Below are 23571 nucleotides of genomic sequence, written 5' to 3'. Positions count from 1 at the left end.
ATTTTGTTTTTCAAGTATATGAATGACAAAATATTCCATTTTAATGTCGCATCTGAATAATACGGAAACCTGTCCACAACGGAAAAAAAATTAGGACCATATCACTTCCGTCTTGAACAGGTTTCACTGTAATAATAATAATAATAATAATAATAATAATAATAATAATAATAGACTAATAATATAAAGCTGAGTAAAATTGAAACCTCACCCGCTATGCTACTGGGAGGGGATAGTCTGAAATCGTCATTAAGGCGGCGAACAGAGCTGGTATTCCTACTTCATCTATAGCCAAGTTTTCTGTGTTAAGAGCTGTTTTGTGTGGTAGGTAATGAACCAGTTGTTGGCACGGGAACGTGGTTCGCACGGCGGGAACGTGCCGCCCTCCTCACAGAGCGATCCGGCTCAGCTGACGTCGCTATTGATTACTTTTAATTGCTGCATTACAGCTTGTATGAAAATTGTCGTCTGATCGGCTGAAAGAAAGTGAAAGGGGGCGGAATGTCTTAGAAAGTTCACAGCTTTAATTTCTCTCCTTTGTTACGTCATGGACAGCGTCTGAACCTGAGTTTGCCCTGCAGTCTTCTGTACGAGGAGCTCCTCATTAACGGGAAGGCGCTCAATCAGAACACTAATTGTTATGTACGTATTTGCCACAATTCTTACTAGAAAATCGCTCATGGGCGGCAGGTTTTTCTCCCCTGTTCATTTTTCTTAATGTCCCCATTTCCAACTGTCTGTTTATCACATTACTTGCTATCTTTGTTGCTTTGTTGGTAGAGCACTGGCTTAAGGCTCATTCACAATGAAAATTAAACATAACGTAAGCGTTAACTTAAGAATATAAACGTAACGGTAAAATCAAGAAGTCATACCATCATTCACGATGGGAACATAAACATAACAGCAAACATGCTTGGTAACCATGGAAACGTAACAACGACGCCATTTCTTCAAATTCTGTCGTATACTTCAGCGCTCCACGATTGTGTTCTGTTTGCAAATCACGTAAGCATAAGCATGAAAGTTTGGAGTTTGCATACTTTCATGTTAACGTCTTACGGTAATGTTTATATCAATGCTTATGTGAATCATTGTTAATGATCCCATTTGGTAGCCTGGGCGCAAACTTCTGTGTTTATGTTACGGTTATGTTTAATTTTCATTGTGAATGGGCCTTTACGATGGTTAGAATTCCTGTATTTTTATTATTATTATTATTATTATTATTAATATTATTATTATTATTATTATTATTATTATTATTATTATTATTATTATTATTAACAATGATGTTATAAAGACGATGGAGAACCTTATGGACCCAACAAAAGAGATTTTCGTTAATATGAAGACATTGTATAAGCTTAGTAAATTTATGATGAAGGATGGGTGGAACGGAGAAAAATTCTCTCGGCACCGAGATTTGAAGCCGGGTTTTCAGCTCTACGTGCTGACGCTCTATCCACTAAGCCACACCGGATTTCCATTCCGATGCCGGATTGAATCCTCTCAGTTTAAGTTGCACATCTTAGGTTCCCTCTAGTGGCCAACCGTCATGCACTGCGTCACAGATGTGTGACAGTGGCACAATGTAAAATCCAAAAAATCCATGGCGCTACAGCCCATTAAGGGCCAAAACCGACCTGCCGGCTGCTGGCCTCACGTCCACATGCCGAAGCAGAGGTGGACGATCATCCAAAGTGGCACAATGTCCAACACACTGTGCAGAGGTGCACTCATTGCGAGTGACTAAGCGGCCGGGATCCGACGGAATAAGCGCCGTCTTAAAACACAAAGTGATTATTTTCGCATATCATATATTACAATGTATCGAAGTACATATGATATTTCCATGCAGAAATTCTGTGTCAGTCATATGATGAAGGATGGATGGAACGGAGAATGTGTTGGACATTGTGCCACTGTCACACATCTGTGACGCAGTGCATGAGGATTGGCCACTAGAGGGAACCTAAGAGGTGGAACTTAAACTAAGAGGATTCAATTCGGCATCGGAATGGGAATCCGGTGTGGTTTAGTGGATAGAGCGTCAGCACGTAGAGCTGAAAACCCGGGTTCAAATCCCGGTGCCGGAGAGAATTTTTCTCCGTTCCACCATCCTTCATCATATGATGACGCAGAATTTCTGCATGGAAATATCATATGTACGTCAGTACATTGTAATATTAGTAAATTTAGTTTAGTCAATTTGTAACGCGTACTGTACGCATCTATACTGTATATATTGGTATTAAATTATGTATTACATTTCCTGTTTAGTTAGTTGAGGCTTCTGAAGCAATTTTAAAATTTTTTTTAGCAGAAGGGATCATTTTATAGTGCGATCAAGCGTTCAACGCTATGGGCGAAATGCTGAACTACGCCGTAAATGTCTTACGTCATTCTTGACAACCTCAGAGCACATGTATAGGTCATTCATTCGTTGTCTCGTGAAACCAAATGCTTGTGTGCGCCGTAGCATATAGTAAGAACTTTATGGTGGGGGTAAGTGAGCTCGCTTTCTACGAGTAGAAGCGTAGCGGGGAAGGTAGCTTCTCAGTCCACTTTCTTCTTCCCCTGACGCGCAGGTAGGTTTCACAAGATACTGAATTGCCTATAACATCAGACTTGCTACTTTGCGAGAGATGGGAATTTAGCAGGGAAAATCCTTTGAATATAATAATAATAATAATAATAATAATAATAATAATAATAATAATAATAATAATAATAATAATAATTTAGTCTTCATAGCATACATATACATAAGTGTTCTGGACTATGGTAGGTCTTTCATTGCAAACCAATATTCTCCAATCTTTACTATTTTCTGCCTTTCTCTTATGTAATCCATATATCTTAATGCCGTCTATCATCTGATATCTTTTTCTGTCCCGTTCACCATTCCTTCCAGTGCATCCTTCAGCAGGCAGTTTCCTCTCAGTCAGTAACTCAGCCAATTCCTTTTTCTCATCGTGATCAGTTTCAGCGTCATACTTTCTTCACCCACTCTTTCCAACACAGCTTCATTATTCTGTCTGTCCATTTCACATGCTCCATTCTCAGCTATTCAGCCCTGGATATTGTTCTTCCTCTCTCATCTCCATCTCTTCGTTTTGTCTTCCTTCCTTTTCTATAGTTATTAGATCGTGGCCCGAATGCAATAAGTAAAAGCGAATCAAAATAATTATACATCTCACATGAATTACATGTAAAGGATTGTAGTCTTCAACCTGTCACCTCACTAAAATTAGTGGGGTCCGGTACAGCTCATGCATTATGTCCAGACATCCCCCCACTCTTCCTACAGAGCTGCGCACGAGATCGGATGAGTCTACTTACGAATTATAGTAGAACCCCGATTATCCGTCACCCTATTAACCGATTGGCGGATTATCCGACTGTCTTTCTCTCGCTCTTTTTTTTTTTCTACAGAAACATATTAAGTACTACTGTACGTTATATTAATACGTATTTTTTTTCTACGGAGTGTTATTACAAGCCTTTACACTTACACAGTTTGGTCTACTGTTCGAATTGCCGCACTGTATAACTTCTATATAAACTGTATTCCGTAAGTGTCAAAAGAAAATGTGTTGTGCTAAGTATCGAAAAAAGTGTAATAATTGAGTGGTTTGGGAAAGAGAAACTGTGGCTCATCTCGCACCAGAATACGGAACTGATACTACAACTGTGCGCGATTTAATAAAAATCAAGGATAAAGTGTGTAGAGTATGTAAATCTCCGACATGAGACCTCTACTAGTCCTACCTTTCCGCTGACAGCCATTACAAGAAGTTTCTTTGCCCCTTAAAAACACTTTATTGGCAACCGAACTTAAATGAGTGAACTTCTGATTCTCTACCTAGCGTGTTAAACACAAAACCACGGAGGAAATTACGAATCACTTAATTTACGAAAATATTTTAAGGTACGGATTATCCTATTTTTTCGATTAACCGTTCAGTTCATCCCCTTCATTACCACGGATAATAGAGGTTCTACTGTATAGGGGAATGGGTTAACCTTTGCCTTCAATTCGGTAGACACACGCCCGACCTTCCCTTCTACTCCTACCTCCTCCACAGAAACGTTGTTCCCCTACTGCGCATCGCGAGTGTCTTGACAAAATGCATGAGCTGTACTTCCATACATGTCCGTGGTGGGCAATGGTAAAGCACATGTCGCAAATAATAGGTTACTCGTATAGCTTACCTGGCTGTTCTACGGCTCTCACACGTCGCTCCAGCTTGGTGTATCGCGCTTCCAAGGATTCTTCTTGAGTCAGTCCTTCGTTTGTGGTAGAATACCTAGAGATTTCGTTTTTCATCTCTTGGAGGGCGTCACAAGCGCTCATGTGGCAGATTCCAGAACTGGTACACCGCTCAACAATTGACAGTAGAATCAATAGCGTGTACTGCAAGTTCATGATCCTCTGGATCCATTGCCGTTCCTCTTTAAACCTAGAATAAATCATTGTCAAGTTGAGATTGTAAGAATGTTATATGATATAATAAAGGTTTTTAAATTAACGCGTTTCTTGCTTGACTATCGCATCATTTTTACTTAAATACGTCCATGTGGATGAGTTATTCCATAAAATGTGTGTAAGCATAATGTAGGTGGCTACTTCGTACGAATAAGATCCAGAGTCGCGCCAATTTGAACTGTCAATAATTGTTCAGTAACGGATACATCCTACATGTAACGAACCTCACAGAAAACGATATGTTAAACTGTTGGATAACTCGCGATTAATTAAAAAAAAAATAAGGTAGGCTGTATCGGAGACACAGCCGAGAGACAGCCGCAAGTTTTATTCGTGAATACGTCGCTGATTGAAATGCTGTTAAGGTATATGTACACCTTTACATACAAAAAATTTTGTTTTGTATAATTTTGCTCTGTAAAAGTTTTATACAATTGAGAATGGTACCAGAAAGAGAATGAAGTGAACAGATCCCTTGAAATTATGTCTAAATTGTTTATAAAAATTATTTTGTTTATAATTTTGACATGCAACTTGAAACATGATAGCTCATGCAGTTTTTAAGATAGAGCCACAGTTTTTTCACTGTTTAATAGTTAAAACTATTCTTTAGTGCCTGACATAAAGTTATTTTTTATTTTTATTTACATTAATTAAATATTATCATATATGTAACTTGCAATAATATTTTATGTTACATAAATCATGTAAAAAATCCATACATAATTATTAATTATATTAATGTTATTTTACTCATTGTCAGGCACGGGGGGACATTTCAAGCTTCAAAATAACATCAATATCTTCTTGGTATCACCATATTTGGCTGAGATATCATGTTTGAAAAAATTAAATATTCTAAAATTACTATTTACAGGAAATGAGCCACAAACTTTCAGAGCCTAGAAGACTCCATCATCATATGCCACCCCTTAAGCAGCTTCATGTCGGTCCAGTTTCATCTCCTTTCTGCCACTCAAATACCTCCTCCTTGTTTTAACTTCAGGTGTTGAATGTTTTTTTTTTTTTTGCATGTTTGTCCCTATTTCCATTGATGCAACAAATCCTGCGATGGTGTTTGTCCCAGGGTTTATGCCCATCCTCCTCAGAATTGTAATTTATACTTTTGGACTCTTATTAAAATGACGTACAACATCATTGACACACAAATTTACAGTTTTATGACTAACAGTAAAATATTATAAATTAACTTCATTATATAAAAAAGTTTTTTTCAATCTAATGATCATGTCCAGATATCTATGCATCTATTTCGGGACTAGAAAGAAGTTTATTTTACAAGCAATGCTGGACGAGGGGATTGACTGCTACGAAGATCACTCCAAAAGTAATGCACTCCGTAATAAGTAATAAGTGACCATGCCTGATGACGCAGCATTTTGGAAAATGGGACTTATTTGAAAAACCATAAGGCATAAATCGAAAATGTTATATTAAATTAAAGGAGAGAAAATTCTCTATTAAAATAGTTATATTTTCAAAATTCTAATTTTTCATCATTTTTTGCGTTTTGTGGGTGTGTTACCTTGAGGTAAACGTCAGCAGCGAAGCCTTTCAATGTCTGTATCAGGCACAAGACACAGAAACACTGCACTCGCTCGCGCCGTGTACGTCTTGTCCGTTCTGAAGCTTTGCTTTAAGACGTGCCCTATACTCTCTACAGTATTGAGCATTGCTTTTAGGCACACCGATCGATTCTTCTCGATGGCCTCAATCATCCTGATGTCCTTTCATCAATTTCGTGTTGGCTTTTTGAACGAAAATCTTCGACATTTTTAAATTCCGTTGCCAAATTTCACTTTACACGCGCACCATTTGCTTGTTTTAAATTTCACTGTACAGCGCCTTAGACACACCAATAGATTCGTCTTGATATCCTCTATCATTCTGATATGCTTTCATCAATTTCGTCTTGGCTTTTTGAGCGACAATCTTCGACATTTAAAATTTCGTCATCAAATTTCACTTTACACGGGCACCATTTGCTTGTTTTAAATTTCACTGTACAGCGCCTTAGACACACTAATAGATTCGTCTTGATATCCTCTATCATTCTGATATGCTTTCATCAATTTCGTCTTGGCTTTTTGAGCGACAATCTTCGACATTTAAAATTTCGTCATCAAATTTCACTTTACACGCGCACCATTTGCTTGTTTTAAATTTCACTGTACAGCGCCTTAGACACACCAATAGATTCGTCTTGATATCCTCTATCATTCTGATATGCTTTCATCAATTTCGTCTTGGCTTTTTGAGCGACAATCTTCGACATTTAAAATTTCGTCATCAAATTTCACTTTACACGCGCACCATTTGCTTGTTTTAAATTTCACTGTACAGCGCCTTAGACACACCAATAGATTCGTCTTGATATCCTCTATCATTCTGATATGCTTTCATCAATTTCGTCTTGGCTTTTTGAGCGACAATCTTCGACATTTAAAATTTCGTCATCAAATTTCACTTTACATGCGCACCATTTGCTTGTTTTAAATTCCACTGTACAGCGCCTTAGACACACCAATAGATTCGTCTTGATATCCTCTATCATTCTGATATGCTTTCATCAATTTCGTCTTGGCTTTTTGAGCGACAATCTTCGACATTTAAAATTTCGTCATCAAATTTCACTTTACACGCGCACCATTTGCTTGTTTTAAATTTCACTGTACAGCGCCTTAGACACACCAATAGATTCGTCTTGATATCCTCTATCATTCTGATATGCTTTCATCAATTTCGTCTTGGCTTTTTGAGCGACAATCTTCGACATTTAAAATTTCGTCATCAAATTTCACTTTACACGCGCACCATTTGCTTGTTTTACATTTCACTGTGCAGCAATCTGTTTCACCTTAAAAAAGCTCTTTATTCCCTTTGAAATGACACCTGGATCATCGAAATACGTCGAAATAATCTCAAGTTACAGCGCCATTTTGTTTTCACTATCTGCGCTTTGATGACATCATCAGTGATGTGCATAATTATGTCCTCTACACAATAGTATAAGTTACTTAGCTCTATGTTGTATAGTTTCCGAGATATAAGCGTTGACTACTGCATGTCGAAAGAGTAGACGTATTCACATCATACAATCGGGGTGGACTATATCGGAGACACAGCCGCAAGTTTTATGTATGGATATGTTGAATGTAAGGTACCCGTAGCTAATACTCCCGCTCCCATTTGCAATGCATATACCTTGATATTGTGAATTTTCTTTTCACACAACTTCATTTGCGAATTTTTTTCAATTTAACTTGTCAGCTGCTTATTATTGTTAAATTGAGATTGTGGCCTGGTTCGTTACAATGATTTGACATCACTATGAACGTTCTATCTCTTCGCATTCTTGAGTTACAATGCCTGGCTGCAGCGCGACCCCGCAATTCGTGCCTCACCTTCCCTTCTCACTCTTATCGCTAGATGATGTCACTCGCTCTAAAACATCATGTTGGATACATTGATCCTTATTCTGTCAATTGCCGTTTACTTCAATGGATTATGTCATGTAGTTTAGGTGTTATAGGCGGGCCAAAACTGGCCTGAAAATATGTCTGTCCACTTTGTGGGATGGCATCCTAGTATTGGGCCGAACTTATAGACGTATCCACGCCTAAGGTAATAAAACCTGTATGCAAAATTATAATTAAATACTTTTAAAACTGTACAATTTGCATGTAAATTTTTATAATAAATAAAATATTCTATTGCCCTTATTACAGCATTAAAAAATTGCATTTTTGGATTGCACTTAACCATTAGACGGCGCCGTGAATCGGGTCTCGGGATAGATCAGATGTAAAGAACGCTCAGCGCGCAAATCTGAAAGGTCCTGGGTTCTATTTCCGGTGCTGGAACAAATTTTTCTCCAATAATAAGTATCTACATGTATGACTACATATAGTCATTTCATTATTCAATGAAGAAGGCGAGATCATATATGAATATAAAAAAAAAAGTATATATTAAAAGATGCGCAGTTCTCCCTGACATTAGTTTTCTCTTAATTAATAAAATCAGCGTTTTGAGTTTAATACTGAGTTTATTATGTTTTAAAATTACTTACTTACAAATGGCTTTTAAGAAACCCGCAGGTTCATTGCCGCCCTCACATAAGCCCTCCATTGGTCCCTATCCTGAGCAAGATTAATCCATTCTCTATCATCATATCCCACCTCCCTCAAATCCATTTTAATATTATCTTCCCATCTACGTCTCGGCCTCCCCAGAGGTCTTTTTCCCTCCGGCCTCCCAACTAACACTCTATATGCATTTCTGGATTCGCCCATACGTGCCACATGTCCTGCCCATCTCAAACGTCTGGATTTTATGTTCCTAATTATGTCAGGTGAAGAATACAATGCGTGCAGTTCTGTGTGGTGTAACTTTGTCCATTCTCCTGTAACTTAATCCCTTTTAGCCCCAAATATTTTCCTAAGAACCTTATTCTCAAACACCCTTAATCTCTGTTCCCCTCTCAAAGTGAGAGTCCAAGTTTCACAACCATACAGGACAACCGGTAATGTAACTGTTTTATAAATTCTAACTTTAGATTATATGTTATAGGTTTATTGAACGAAAATCCACATTTTTTTAAATTCCAAATCACTGACACCTAGCATACGCTGGTCCATCAAATCGTCTTCATTGCCCTTGCATATAAACAAGATAAATTTATTACACTTGAAAAAATGGGTATAAACTAAATCTTGTGAATTCACTGTGTGTCGGTGTTAATTCCTTCGTTCTGAAAGATTGAACAACATTTCAGCTTTTTAACATAAATTTGTATTGAAATGTATTCCCTCATATTCGTACCTATATAGGTCTATGCACATTTAAAAATAGTTTTGACATAGGTATTAATAGCAAGGAAGGAACTATGGAATATTTATGACAAAACGATAAGGGCTATTGTTATTTTCTTTACCATCTAGAATAATGATATGGTTGTAAGCACAACATATATTAATGCTGTACTGTATATGCTAATTTGCATTCTGTGAGGGTTAGTACAGAATACAGAGTTAACAAAATATTGCCAATGAAGAGAAAAGGATTTCATTGCAGAAATTTAAAATAATCGAAGACATGGCTGCGTCGTAACGCTAAGAATGCTGGAATGTAGATGAGATGTTTTCCTGTGCTTGTCGGTGCGGAATAGAGTTTACCTGACTTGACGCCATTACCTAAATTGGAGCTGACACTTGATGTCGATGCCGCTTTAAACAGCTTTTCAATGTCGTCAACAACTCGTGAAGAACAGAGGGACGGTCGAATTGCATCAGGGATGTCACGCTTCTCTACTACTCAAAATGAAAACATTCTCTCAATGTTCGAGTAATTAAGGCAGTTCTACACCCCTGCTGTAAGAAACGGTGGTGCTACTGCTACATGCTTGAGTAAAGACTTTTCTTCTGCAATTGTTCGCAACATACATGTTACAAGGATGGGCAACTCGTGCTCACAAAGTGCTAAAAAAACCTTGAAAGAGAGAAAGACAGACGGAGCCAGCCGCAGCAGTTGCAAATTGTTCATAGTTTCGCTGCAAAAGCAGTTCATTGCCACGATATGCTCTGGCGGCTCATGCAGATGGTCGTGATTCTACTCCATGATTTGAATTTCAGAATGACGCATGGTACAATAATTATAGTAATTTTAGACAGACTGTACCTAAGCACACATAACAAAATTATATTATTTCCTAGCTTTGTAAATTAGTTTAGTACTGGAAACACAAACTGAATACAACCTTTTCAAGATACAACAAACATAACTGCAACACTTATTTATCATTACACTATTTGTTAATATTTCTTATTATAAGTCTTATTTGAAACATAGAACGCGAGAATTTTCAAGTACTTATACATTAAAGAGTAATCCTCTGTTCTCAGAAAGGTAATAGTTGTATTCGCAAACAATCACAAATTCAAGGAAGTATTTTTCACATGTCACGGCAGATGAAATAAACTTACTTCTAAGCTCTTTCACACTTCTTTCTTGTATTAAACTCTTACTCAAGGATATACAGTATATATGGAAGCAAGGAGTATATTTGGAAATTCTGACTTAGGCAGCATTACGAACAGTTCGATCTTTACTAAAACATTCACTGTGTTTATTTTTAACATAAAATCTGCAGTGCTTGGGAAAAGTGGCATAAGTCAGTTTTCACAAACATTTTTTTATTAATTTATTGACAACTTACGGAACATCTGCTCGCTTGGGAAAAGATACATAAGTATTTCTCCCATTACAATAATTCATACAGAAGAAAATCAAATCGACATAAACCAATATGAAAAGTAAAATTAACATTTTTGACTTGTGCCACTTTTCCCGAGCACTATAGAAATGTCATGCGTAAGAAAGTGTAATAGAACGTAATGCAAGCTTTAGCTTCCTTCTTAATAAAAAATCTCTCTCTTTCGACTCATCATTAAAGGGAAATGATCTGGGGATTATATTGTTTTTCATTTAAAACGAGCCGCCACTTACTACAGACGCGAGCAAACTTGTATACAGACACTACAGTACAGAGTCCGTTCTATCTGCACTGAGATTGTGTTCACACTTCGAGAGCACGAGTTGCCCACCCATGTACATGTAGGTTTCATAGTCAATCTCTATCAGGTTGGAAAAAAGCCACGGCGGAATCATTTATAATGTATTTGTAATCTTGTAACACGTCATTAAAGGCATTGATTCGTCGAAATATAGTCGAAATTATGTAATGGAGTGAAATGAAGGAGAAATAATGCTTGAAGATGGATCAGAAACAGTCCATGATGAAGGTTATTAACAAGAATTGGGATTGAAATATTGAAGCAATATCTTAATTTAATGTGATACTGAGTATGTAATATGACAGGTTAGGAGCATCTTTCAAAACGTATTAAGTCCAACAGTGGACGAAATTAAATTTGTTACTTTCTATTTATTTATCTTTCATGCTATGAAATCTGATGGTTCCAAGTCGTCATATTTGTAAACTGTGAAACAAGTACTTCAAAATGGTTTTGTGTAGTGTTTTGAAAACTTGTCCGGTTTACGAGTAATTCAGTTTTTCGTCAGTCGTGTAAAAAGATTGTAAGTTGGACATAATACGATTTGAAACGATGCTCCCTGTTAGATGCTGTGTAGATGCGCAATGAAAAAATGTGTAGCATTAACATAGCACTGTATAAATGCAACGGATGAGAGCTCAAGAATGTATTAAAATAACTGATACGAAGTTTCATTTTATTACTTAAAAACCATAGATTTCCAGTTAGCCACTTGTATATTACAAATAGAAAGCTATTTTTTTTTAACTATTTGTATAATATACAAAAGTATAACAGAAACATTTTAACTATAAAAGAGTATGAAATCCTGAATGCTGCGAACGGATTTGGAATTCACTGAGCCAGAAATGAGACATTAATTCTTGTATATGGCATATGTGGTGTAACAAAAGCTTACATTGTATTTAAAATAATGCACTAAGTTGATTATGGAACCGGAGCGCTTGTGATGTGGACGTATTAAGCAAGGCTTATGCTAAGTTCCATTCGTTTTTTAATTGAAAAATCGAATCCGCGAGTGTGTTAAAAGAGAGAAAAAGGATTTGCGGAGTGAGACGGGATCTCTGATCGTGACTGTGAATATTAATTAAAAGTATTTCCAGAGTGTTGATTACATTTCATTTGTGCTTACGCTCACAGGATCATGCCCATTGTCCGGCCCAGTAAGAAGACTGCAGACACTTCCACGGAGTAAGCGAATTACGTTATTTCAGGGCACGTCTGGATATTTAATAAATACGTGTTTTGTATTCTGTTTGTAGGGCGTTTGAAAGTGCTTATTCTGGTTATCTGAATGCGGGGTTTTTCTGTTATGGCTCCCGCAGAAAGTTCTCGGTTTATTCAAGCCCTACCTTCTGTAACGGTGGAATATAATTATTATAAAGGGTATCCGAGAATGAATGGTGGAACATCATAAGTAGAGTCCTGCATTTGATTACCTAAGGGAAGACTCCACTGAAAATCATGAAAATTTTTCCAAATTTTTTTAGCTATTTCACTTATTCAGAATTTATATTTTCATACCCCAAATGGATTCAGCTCAATTCTGATTACAAATACTCGTATGTTTACACATTTTAAATAAAGGCTGGAAGGGGGCGTGAAATTTAAAGAGCTGTCTAAATTGTTTTTCATCGAAGAATTCTTTTTTAAAATTTCTGATTACAAATCTAGAAACTTTTTGTTGGCTCCCTGAAGTTACTAGATGAATGTAGCGAGGAGAATATTAATTTACATAAATATTCATTTTATTTTCAAATCTATTTTTCTGTGTTCATTTTTGTTGATTCAACACCAACTTTCTTATGCCAAATATTAATCAATCTGGATGAAATTTTTACTGCAAATATTTATGAGGTAGCTGCATTAAAAATATTAATAAAATAAACTAGCAGCATTAAGAAAAATATTAATAAAATGAACCAGCAGCATTTATCACAAAATAAATGCATAGAAACATGCAGCTACCTCATAAATACTTGCAGTAAAAATTTCATCCAGATTGATTAATATGTGGCATAAGAAAGTTGGTGTTGAACCCACAAAAATGAACACAGAAAAATAGATTTCAAAATAAAATTAATATTTATATAAATTAATATTCTCCTCCGCTACATTCATCTAGTAACTACAGGGAGCCAACAAAAAGTTACTAGATTTGTAATCAGAAATTTTAAAAAAGAATTCTTCGATGAAAAACAATTTTGACAGCTCTTTAAATTCCACACCCCTTTCCAGCCTTAATTTAAACAGTGTAAACATACGAGTATTTGTAATCAGAATTGAGTTGAATCCATTTGGGGTATGAAAATGTAAATTCTGAATAAGTGAAATAGCTAAAAAAATTTGGAAAAATGTTCATGATTTTCAGTGGAGTCTTCCCTTAAGCCTCCGAGCAACGCGCCACAGTGTAGGTATGTACGGAGTATAGCGCAGCGTACACACTTCAGGTCTGATGTTCAGCTAACCATGTCAAAACAAAACAAAGCTAGACGACTGAAAATGAGTGCTCCAATGGAAGAATTTGGTAGTAGGCACTTCATTAGGAACGAAAAAAAAACTTAGGTATGTACGGAGTATAGCGTAGCGTACACACTTCAGGTCTGATGTTCAGCTAACCATGTCAAAACAAAACAAAGCTAGACGACTGAAAATGAGTGCTCCAATGGAAGAATTTGGTAGTAGGCACTTCATTAGGAACGAAAAAAAAACTTAGGTATGTACGGAGTATAGCGCAGCGTACACACTTCAGGTCTGATGTTCAGCTAACCATGTCAAAACAAAACAAAGCTAGACGACTGAAAATGAGTGCTCCAATGGAAGAATTTGGTAGTAGGCACTTCATTAGGAACGAAAAAAAAAACTTCGGTATGTACGGAGTATAGCGCAGCGTACACACTTCAGGTCTGATGTTCAGCTAACCATGTCAAAACAAAATAAAGCTAGACGACTGGAAATGAGTGCTCCAATGGAAGAATTTGGTAGTAGGCACTTCATTAGGAACGGAAAAAAAAAACTTATTTTATCAGAAAGGAGAAATTTTTCTTTTGAAACACATAAAATGTTTACTGTCACTCGTAATGGTGTAGATGACAAGGTGATTTAGTTTTTTATTGACCCTTTTTACTTACCCTCTGGACCCTTTACATCCGGAGGTCACATTTGTTGTTTTATTTATTTTTAACATACTTGAAATTTCGGATCTTTTACACTCGAATATTTTATAAAATTTTATTATACATCTTGATTACACAACTTTTAACACGGTATCACTTCGGAATATGTACGATAAGACTTTCTTGTGTTAAATTTTAACGTACCTTGTTTACATGTTACATAACAAAATTACAAAACACCTCCACATATGCAGAACACATCACAAATGCCAACCACACCTACAGAAACATCAACACAGACATGGAAATACTGCACATCCAACCAAAAAGCCAGAAACTCAACACACTAGAACAATATGAAATATACAGACACACGAAAACACACCCCAACGATATTCTCAACACACAACTCAATTTCAAAACACATACACTCTTTGACTCTACACTACGAACGCACCCTCACAGGAAACAACAAGAGGCGCCAACACCAAACAACGACCAGTTCTGAAGATGGCCCATAAATAGGTCGAAACATATAAACAAGGTACGTTAAAATTTAACACAAGAAAGTGTTATCATACATATTCCAAAATTTTATTCTTTTGAAATGCACCATACAATTCATCTCTGGTAGTATTTGTTTTATTATTTTATTGTTTTTTTAAATACTATCTAGGATCTGAGAATTGCTCACTTTTATGATTTTTTTACGAATCGCCTTGTGGATACTACATTTGTGTACCTCGTTTTTACTGTTACAACGTGTTTTAGTTTCGTGTTAGTATTCAGCCTGTTGTATTGTTTATGTTTTCGGTTTTGAAGAATTTTAGTTCAGGGCGCAAATAGCCAGAGTAGCTGACGCGCTCTTTTTAAACCCCACTAACTAACTAAATAACTAACTAACCAACCAATAAATGTAATAGTGTAGAGCAGACGTCACCAAAAGCCTACTCGCGAGTAAGCCCCTGAACGGAACCGAAGCCAGTATGTAATGATCGCGCTTCGCCTCACCCATCCCCACTTGTACTGTACTAAATGTTTATGCTCAAACGAAGAGCAGTGGCGGACTGCCATTATCATTGTGTTGGTCGGAGTGTTACACCGTTTCACAATATCTTCTAATCATGGACGGAGTACATTCAAGGATGAATAGGAAGATAAATTTTTGTATGTTAGTGGGGAGAATGTGAAATGCTTAATTTGTTCGAAAATTCTCAAGGGTGTGTTAAAATTCAACGTGGGACGACAATACTCGATTCTTCACAAAGAATATCATACAATTACAGGCATGCTGGACATGTTAAAATAATTTATTTCGGGGCTATCTGTATAACTGTTGATTATACATAATAATCAGTATATTACAATACGTTTGCACTCAGTTCCGCACGACAAAATAGGCCTATAGTATTTCGTTTAATTTTAGGTGAAATGCGTAGGCCTACAAATATTTTGATAAAATATAAAACAAGAAAATACAAACAAAAGTCACACACGTATCCTCAGTCTTAAACAAAAAAAAAAGCTTCTTGCTAGCTATGTTCTAGCTTGGAATATTGGAAAATCAATGAAGCCCTTTACGAAAGCATCATTTGTAAAATCGTGCATACAGAACGTTACTAAAATACTGTGTCCAGAACAAAGTCAAAGTTTAAGAAAATTAAATTGTTTCCAATTACAGTTCAGAGAAGGAATTTCAAGATTGTAAATGTAATAATTGAATCTGAAGTTGAAACCACAACTAACCAGTTTGTAGCTTACTGACTTGCATTGGACGAAAGCACAGATAGAAATGACAAAGCTCACCTAGCCATTTTCATTCGAGGAGTTAATGCACATTTTAATGTGTCTGAATGTCTTCTAGATGTAATTACAAAATACAACTGGAGAAGGTCTTTTCCAGGCACTGAAAGGCATCATAGAACAATGGCTTGTGTCAATAGCAACAGACGGGGCTCCAGCTTCATAGTATGTCAAAATAATATACAAACGTATGGTATTTCTTATCCTTTTGATGTTATTGTAAACATAAGCACACCGTTGCCCCACTGATCGCTCCTATCTGTTGAGGTACGAGTCTCACCCCCTTCTCTAGCCTTACAGCACCCTGTGTTCGGCGGGTAGCATCGAGAGAACGAATGACGATACGCTTTTTGGAGACCTCTGGTGTAGAGACTCGTAAAGCAAGTAGTCAATGTTAATAATTTTGTTTTTATTGTGATTTATTGTATTGTAATTTCCACTATTTATTTTTGTATTTATTTATAGATGTGTACAAAGGTAGGATGTGTCCAGTTAAGCCTTGGTTTTTCTAAACCGACGCATGCGAGGTGCGAGGCCAACCTCGCACGAATCCTGCGCACCTCGCAGGCATGGAAACCACTCACTATCTCTCGTGTAGTCCGGATTTGTGCGAGGCGGGCCTCGCACCTCGCACGCGTCAGTTCAGAGAAACCAAGGCTTTACAACGTTCACGTGTAAAACAAGTAGGCCTATTCATAATTAATTTCTGTAATCTGGCATTACAGATGTTAATACATGGAGACAAAAACAACATACAAACGTTTCTAAATGAACAGAATGAACAGAAGTTGACGCTCTTGGAAATGATTTTTTTTAATTGTGCAAATGCAGTTCTGAGATTTTTATCGAATACAAGACTTGACAGGGTGATTTAATTTTTTATTGACCCGTTATACATATCCTCCGGATCCTTTACATCCGAAGGTTATATAAGGTAGAGTACCCAAATAAGAGACAGGTTCCTAATAAGAGATACATTGTTAATTTCTCCGGTATAATTTTCCATCTCTCGACAACTATGGTAAATCAATGTTTGTGCTTCTAAGACATCGTGTTCTTTGTCTAACCTCAGTTGAAAGTAAGCAACGCAGCTGAGAGCAAGACAAGTAATTTTTCACATTTTGAACTTTTTGATGGTCTTTGTTGAGGAAGTGAACAGCAGTTAATGTAAGGTACAACAAATTTATTATTAATTTTATAAAATTGCTGGGAAAATGTTGCATATAATGAGGTAGATTGCTAGTAAGAAATATAATAATTTATGACCTTGGGTAGCTATTTCATTTTTATTTATTCCGTTCCCTAATAAGAGATACCTAGGGGTCCTATTAAGAGATAGTATCTCTTATTTAGAACCCTTATTTGGTTTTATTATGATGCTCACCTTTGAGAGTTTACGAAAGGCGTTAATGCTTCTAGTCGTGCCAGTTTGTCTGCCATAAACTACGTAAGAACCAATGAAAGATTAATTGAACTATTAATTAAAATTAATTACGAATTAGGTCAACTTTTAATTATCCATTGTCCTCAATTATTCATTACAAAAATTACTAATTTAAATGATAAAGTTATCATTATTAATAACTACAATTAATTATTCATTGAGATGACAATAATATCAATAGCTAAAATCAATTAAAATTGGCTAGTCTGACAATATTTACTTTACTTAAACATCAAAACATAAGTGCGTAATTCGTGAAATAGTCTCTACAATGTCCACACCTGTGGAGTAACGGTCAGCGCGTCTGGCCGCGAAACCAGGTGGCCCGGGTTCGATTCCCGGTCAGGGCAACTTACCTGCTTGAGGTTTTTTCCCGGGGTTTTCCCTCAACCCAAGATGAGCAAATGCTGGGTAACTTTCGGTGCTGGACCCCGGACTCATTTCACCGGCGTTATCACCTTCATCTCATTCAGACGCTAAATAACCTAAGCTGTTGATAAAGCGTCGTAAAATAACCTACTGAAATAAAAAAAAAGTCTCTACATATTTCAAATAAAAATCAATAAACAACAAAATTGCTGTTGAGAGGAGTTAGACCAGTGTTGCACTAACCCCTTCAATTTAAAAATGTGCCTGGATTTATTAAAGTATCCACATGATTTAACAATGTTATATATTGCTTCAATTTTCACCCAATGATAATACTTTTTGTCCATGTTAAAAAATAAAGTTAAATAACACACGTATCTGTTATTTGGAACCTCTTTCCAAAACATCATTATTTACGAGTTTTATTTCTTTTTATAATTTAATATAACAATAGAAACTGATTAAAATTTGCATTGTCAATTCTAAAAATAGACGAAATGCTGTGTGTATTGCACCCATTAAGATTAAAAATGTCTACTCCCATCCTCACTTATAAGCAGTTAAAAAAAGTATCTCTTATTTAGGTACTTTACCTTATATTAACATAACTGACATTTCGGACATTTACATCCGGATATTTTATAACATCTTATTGTTTTGAAATGCGCCAGATTATTTATCTGTGGTGGTATTTGTATTATTATTTTATTGTTTTCTTTTCAAATACTACCTAACGTCTGAGAACTGCTAACTTTTATAATTTTTAAAGGTCACCTTGTGGATACTGCATTTGCATACATCGTTTTTTCTGTGACAGCGTGTTTTAGTTTCGTATTAGCATTTAGCTTATTTGATTGTTTTTGTTTTTGTTTCTGAAGAATTTTGGATAAGGACTCAAACAGCCAGAGTAGCTGACGCGCCCTTTTTAAACCCAACTAACTAACTAACTTTGTGTGAACTTGAGAATATTGCATACCTTGTAAAGTACGTCATGTTGTGTAGCATGGTCCGACGTACTTGATTCAGTTCTCAAAGCGGTCCGTACCCGACTGGTGATTCCGAAATTGCTGTTGTGTCTTCATTTGCGGAACTGCAAGTCATCCCCATGTGGCTGATGGACAGTTTCCTCATTAGAGAGCCACATGCTGACCTTTTAGTCATTACCTGCGTTCAATATGCCTCATATTCATCCGTGAATTCGCGTCGTTCACCCACCCGCATCTCCTTGCCTAGAGACACGTTATTCCTCACACACTTCCAAATTCCGTCCTTAAATTTAATATCTAACAATATAAGAAACGAGTCAAATGTATCACAGATGTTAATATTACTCAAATGTCAAAGTCCTAAGAGAAATATCACGGATACATAAAAGCGAATGTGATATATTTTTTATTTTTGTTATTATTATTATTATTATTATTATTATTATTATTATTATTATTATTATTATTATTATTATTACTTTTTTGCATCCATAGACATTCAGCTTTTTGGAGTATGTATTGGTTTCATCAATAGAAAAGAAAAGCAGACAGCCTCTTTGCTGGAACCGTTACCAAGAACTGTTCTTGAAGATTCTTGGTAACGAATCCAATAGATAGGTTCCCCTTTTCTTAACTTCCCTTCTTAATTAATAACAAATAAAAAGTGAAAGAGAAAAGAAAAATACGTGTTACGGTAATTGAAACTTTATATTGTCCCTCTATTCAATGATTTTAATTGATTTTTTTAAAATAAGGAGCATTAGCAAATTGAATGTTTGGTAATTTAGTTATCTTGTTATAGAGCCTTGAACCGGAGTTGCTACTGTGATTATAAACTACAGTTGTGATACATTTAGGTTCTGGCAAGCATAAATTATATAAATCTACACTTCAAAAAAAGAAGTCACTGAAATGAGGATAAATACTGAAACAATTCTGCAGGTTACAGTTTAGGCACAAATGCAGGATTATTATACTATACAGACGTGGACAAATTATTAACAAAATTGACGATTTTTATGATTAATTCTATTTACAAAATTTGACTATTCAATTTAGACTACAGTTGACAATTTTGCTTATTTCTATCATTACATTACATAGAAATATGCAAAAATTTCAAATGTAGGCTATTCTAAATTGAAGAGTCAAATTTTATAAAAAAAAATATATAATAAAATCTTCAATTTTCCTGATAATTTGTAAATATTATGCAAAAATGTCAACTGCAGTCTAAAGTGAAGAGTAAAATTTTGTAAAAATATATAATAAAAATCCTCAGTTTTGCTAATAATTTGCAAATATCCAAAATGTTACCTGTAGCCCAAATTGAAGAGTCGAATTTTGTAAAAAATATATTTAAAAAATCTTCACTTTTGCTAATAATTTGTAAATATGCGAAAATATCAATTGTAGTCTAAATTGAAGAGTGAAATTTTGTAAAAATATAAAATAAAAATCTTCGATTTTCCTAATAATTTGGAAATACCCAAAGATGTCAACTGTAGTCTAAATTGAAGAATCATAGTTTGTAAAAATATATAATAAAAATCTCCAATTTTGCTAATAATTTGTCCACGTCTGTACTTCGAGCGTCACGTAGAGCCGGCCGAGTTAAGTTAGCCTGCCATCAACAGATTTGTGCAAATATCTCATTTTTTTTAAATTGTCGGTTGGTCTATTATTGTGAAACTCCGTCCGAGCTATAGATGTTGTAAATCAAGAATGCTTTTGGTCACAGTGCAATGCGCATGCGTATCTGCCCTCTACGTCTTGCGACTTACGACATTTCCTGTGTAACAAGATTCAGGAAACGGCGGCGTTCAATTAGCTGTGTTATCAGCAAATCGTTGACGGGTGGGCCTAACATTTGACCAGCTCAAACGGCGACGAGTCGTTCTCGCGGAATGCATTCTGCACAAAGGTATTAATCCTCGAGTCGTGATCGGCTGCTCGCGGCTGTAATCACGCAGCAGGGGAAGTTTGGAAGCGCTCGCTTGGGCGGGCTAATGAGCAGAAGATGAAGGAGCATTCGAGTGTGTGCTTCTTTGTAAACACGGAGGGCCGAGTTCAGTCTGGCTGCTGTGTGACGGAACAGTTTTATTTGCATCGTATTCCACTACTAGTGCCTGCAATCCAGGTTGGGAATCATTGGTAACGTATTGTGTACTTTCTGTTGACCAGACCTTGCATTTATTTTAGTGTGAGATATTAAAAGACAATAGAATTGAATAATTTCAAGGAAAAAATTGTTCCGGGGCCGGGTATCTAACCCGGGATCTTTGGCTGTACCCGCTAACGCTCTACCGACTGAGCTACCCAGGAACTTTACTAGACCCTCGGGCCATCTCCTACATGGCGAGTCTCAACCGGTGTATGAGATCCAGCCGTGGCGAAAATGCGATCGTCCGCCGAGCCACTGTGTAACCTGCAACGTGCATATCACCTATGGAGGGGGCGGACACCCGAAGGGAAAGTGAAGCAACTGTCTGACTTATTAACGGATTTTCATTTTCCTTGCGTCAAGCACTTAAATATAATTTTATACAGTACAAAGCTACAAACTAATGTTTAATACGTGTACCGAAGAAAAAATGAACAATAAAACATAGGACAAATTATCACAACCTAAAATTAACTGTCTTCAGAATGTCTCTGCGAAAGAGTTTCAAAATCAGGAATTATGTCACTTACTGCCAGTCGTCGTTGATCACGAAGGTATTTGTCTGTCAGTCGTGATCTAAATTTGGTTTTTACTATTTTCATTGTTGAAAATAATTTTTCACGAACGTAAGTTGTAGCGAACATGGCTTCAAAAGAGCAAGCGAACGAACGAAGTTTCGAATATTTATTTTTTGGCAAAGATTTGAAAAGTTCAACATTTGTCAAGTCCTTACATCTAGCTTTCATTTCACATCACATTCTAAATCTGCAAGTTTAAATTGAAGATCTAACCGCATTATTCGTACAGCTACTGAAAAAGGATCGACGTACAGAGATGATGATGATGATGATGATAATAATAATAATAATAATAATAATAATAATAATAATAACACTTAACCTTTTAATGTTTCATGAGTAACATGTAGTATAATGCCGTTTTATGTTATACAACCGTTTTCCTCGTAATACTTGTGAAGAAATCATACATTTAATATTCTCCTCATATTGGCAGCAAAAAACTGCGTCCTCCCATCCTACTTGGAACTTTCGTTTTTGTAGAGGTACATAGTTTCGAGAGAGACATTGTGACGATATGCCACTCACAGGTCAGGGACAAATACAAATGGAACGGAGTTTGACTCCAGTGAGTGAGAGGGTGGGGGTGTGGGAGTTAGGAAGCGCATAGCTTTCATTGCGAGCCACAATGTGCTCGTGAGTCACAGTATCGCCACGGCTGAGATATGCCATGTGCCAATTACGGTCGAACATTTTTATTGCATAGGCGAGTGATGTCAAAGCAGACGCATTTTTCTGACCTTGACGTCGTGCGCGGGCATCAAGCCCTAGGTATAGAAAGCAGTCTATTGTTTTAAGAAGACAGTGATGTACAAACTTCAAACGGAACGTGAAATTTTATGTCGTTATTTTTATACGGCTTCTTTCTGTTTGATATTATCTATATTGTTTGTAAAACAAAAGTATTTACACCAGTTTCTTAATATTGCAGTTGCGCTTTAAACGTTAATATCTTAATAAAGATTTAAGAAGGAATATTCACATAAATTCCATAGTAGTTTAACTATACTGTACTAAGTGAATGAAACACATCATCAAAGCTCGGAACTTGGGGACTTGTGTCTTTGCACGTGACTAAGCGACCGGACTTCAATGTCAACAAACTCCCGCTTCCAGCACGGAGGTACTGTCAGGTCTGCTACAAAAGTGGTTTCTGTCTGCAACAACATATTGATAATATTATGGTAGGTTGAAACACGTAATTTCATAGCTTATATATAATAAAAATAAACATGAGAAATATATCAAATTTACTGTTCTGCTGTGTACATTTTATTACAGTGTATGACTATCTACATTCGAAGATTTTTCGGTAGCAGACTTAAAATACTGAATGTTTTCACTGTTACTGTTTTCTGTTCGATTTTAAGCAGTTCCTACCTGATCTCGTATCTGAGAAAGATAAGTTTATCCTAAATTTTTCTCGAAAATAGTTTTCAATTAGTGTGTCACTACTAGGGCAAGCCTCTCTACGTTTCGATCCATGGGTATGGACAGATTTTTCTACAATTTGAGGGACTGCAATGCCTTTCAATGAATTTCATTTCCAGCCTCTAGTTTGTGTGTGGCACAACTTACAAAATATAAACTCTCCATTCGAAAAAAAATAATGTATCTCCTCCGAATTCTCCACGAAATTCTGTATCTTAAATTTAAAACAAAATGTATTTTCAAACTTCTATAATACCCATTCGAAATAACACGTATTTTCTATTTCCTCAAACAGACCGTTTACCTTTAATTCTCTGAATGTCATTGGCTTCGACATAACAGTTTCTTCGTCCGTCTTCCTGTCATTAGTTGTGGCCACTTTCTTAGTACACACGACTGTCCCTGAGCACTTGCAGCGTGAGCTTTGTGTACGTTGTACCTGTAACCTTACTCATGCACAAGACACAAGTCCCCAAGTTCCGAGCTTTGCACATCATTCATAAAGCAAGTGATATCCCAAGAAACGAGATTGAGTGTGACATTTAAGTTGGAATTGATATTGATGGTATCTTTAGCCTTATAAAAGTAATCA

The 23571-nt window shown here is 36.2% G+C and overlaps 1 protein-coding gene across 2 annotated transcripts in view; it reads right to left on the bottom strand.

Moving 5' to 3' along the window:
• LOC138716226 (carboxypeptidase N subunit 2-like) overlaps nucleotides 1-18883 on the bottom strand; it is a 50186-nt gene extending 31303 nt beyond the window's left edge. For both annotated transcript variants that reach the window (XM_069849068.1, XM_069849067.1), the window contains exons 1-2: nucleotides 18797-18883; nucleotides 4219-4466 (exon numbers count right to left, since the gene is read on the bottom strand). In XM_069849068.1, the coding sequence (XP_069705169.1) occupies nucleotides 4219-4466; nucleotides 18797-18825 (277 nt within the window). In that variant the 5' untranslated portion in view covers nucleotides 18826-18883. The remainder of the gene's footprint in view (nucleotides 1-4218; nucleotides 4467-18796) is intronic.
• Nucleotides 18884-23571: the final 4688 nt, after the last annotated feature.

Source organism: Periplaneta americana, chromosome 16 (assembly GCF_040183065.1).
Source record: "Periplaneta americana isolate PAMFEO1 chromosome 16, P.americana_PAMFEO1_priV1, whole genome shotgun sequence".
NCBI classification, from domain to species: Eukaryota; Metazoa; Arthropoda; class Insecta; order Blattodea; family Blattidae; genus Periplaneta; species Periplaneta americana.
The sequence above is the reverse complement of the archived record's forward strand: the minus strand, read 5'-3'. Positions and strand labels throughout refer to the sequence as shown.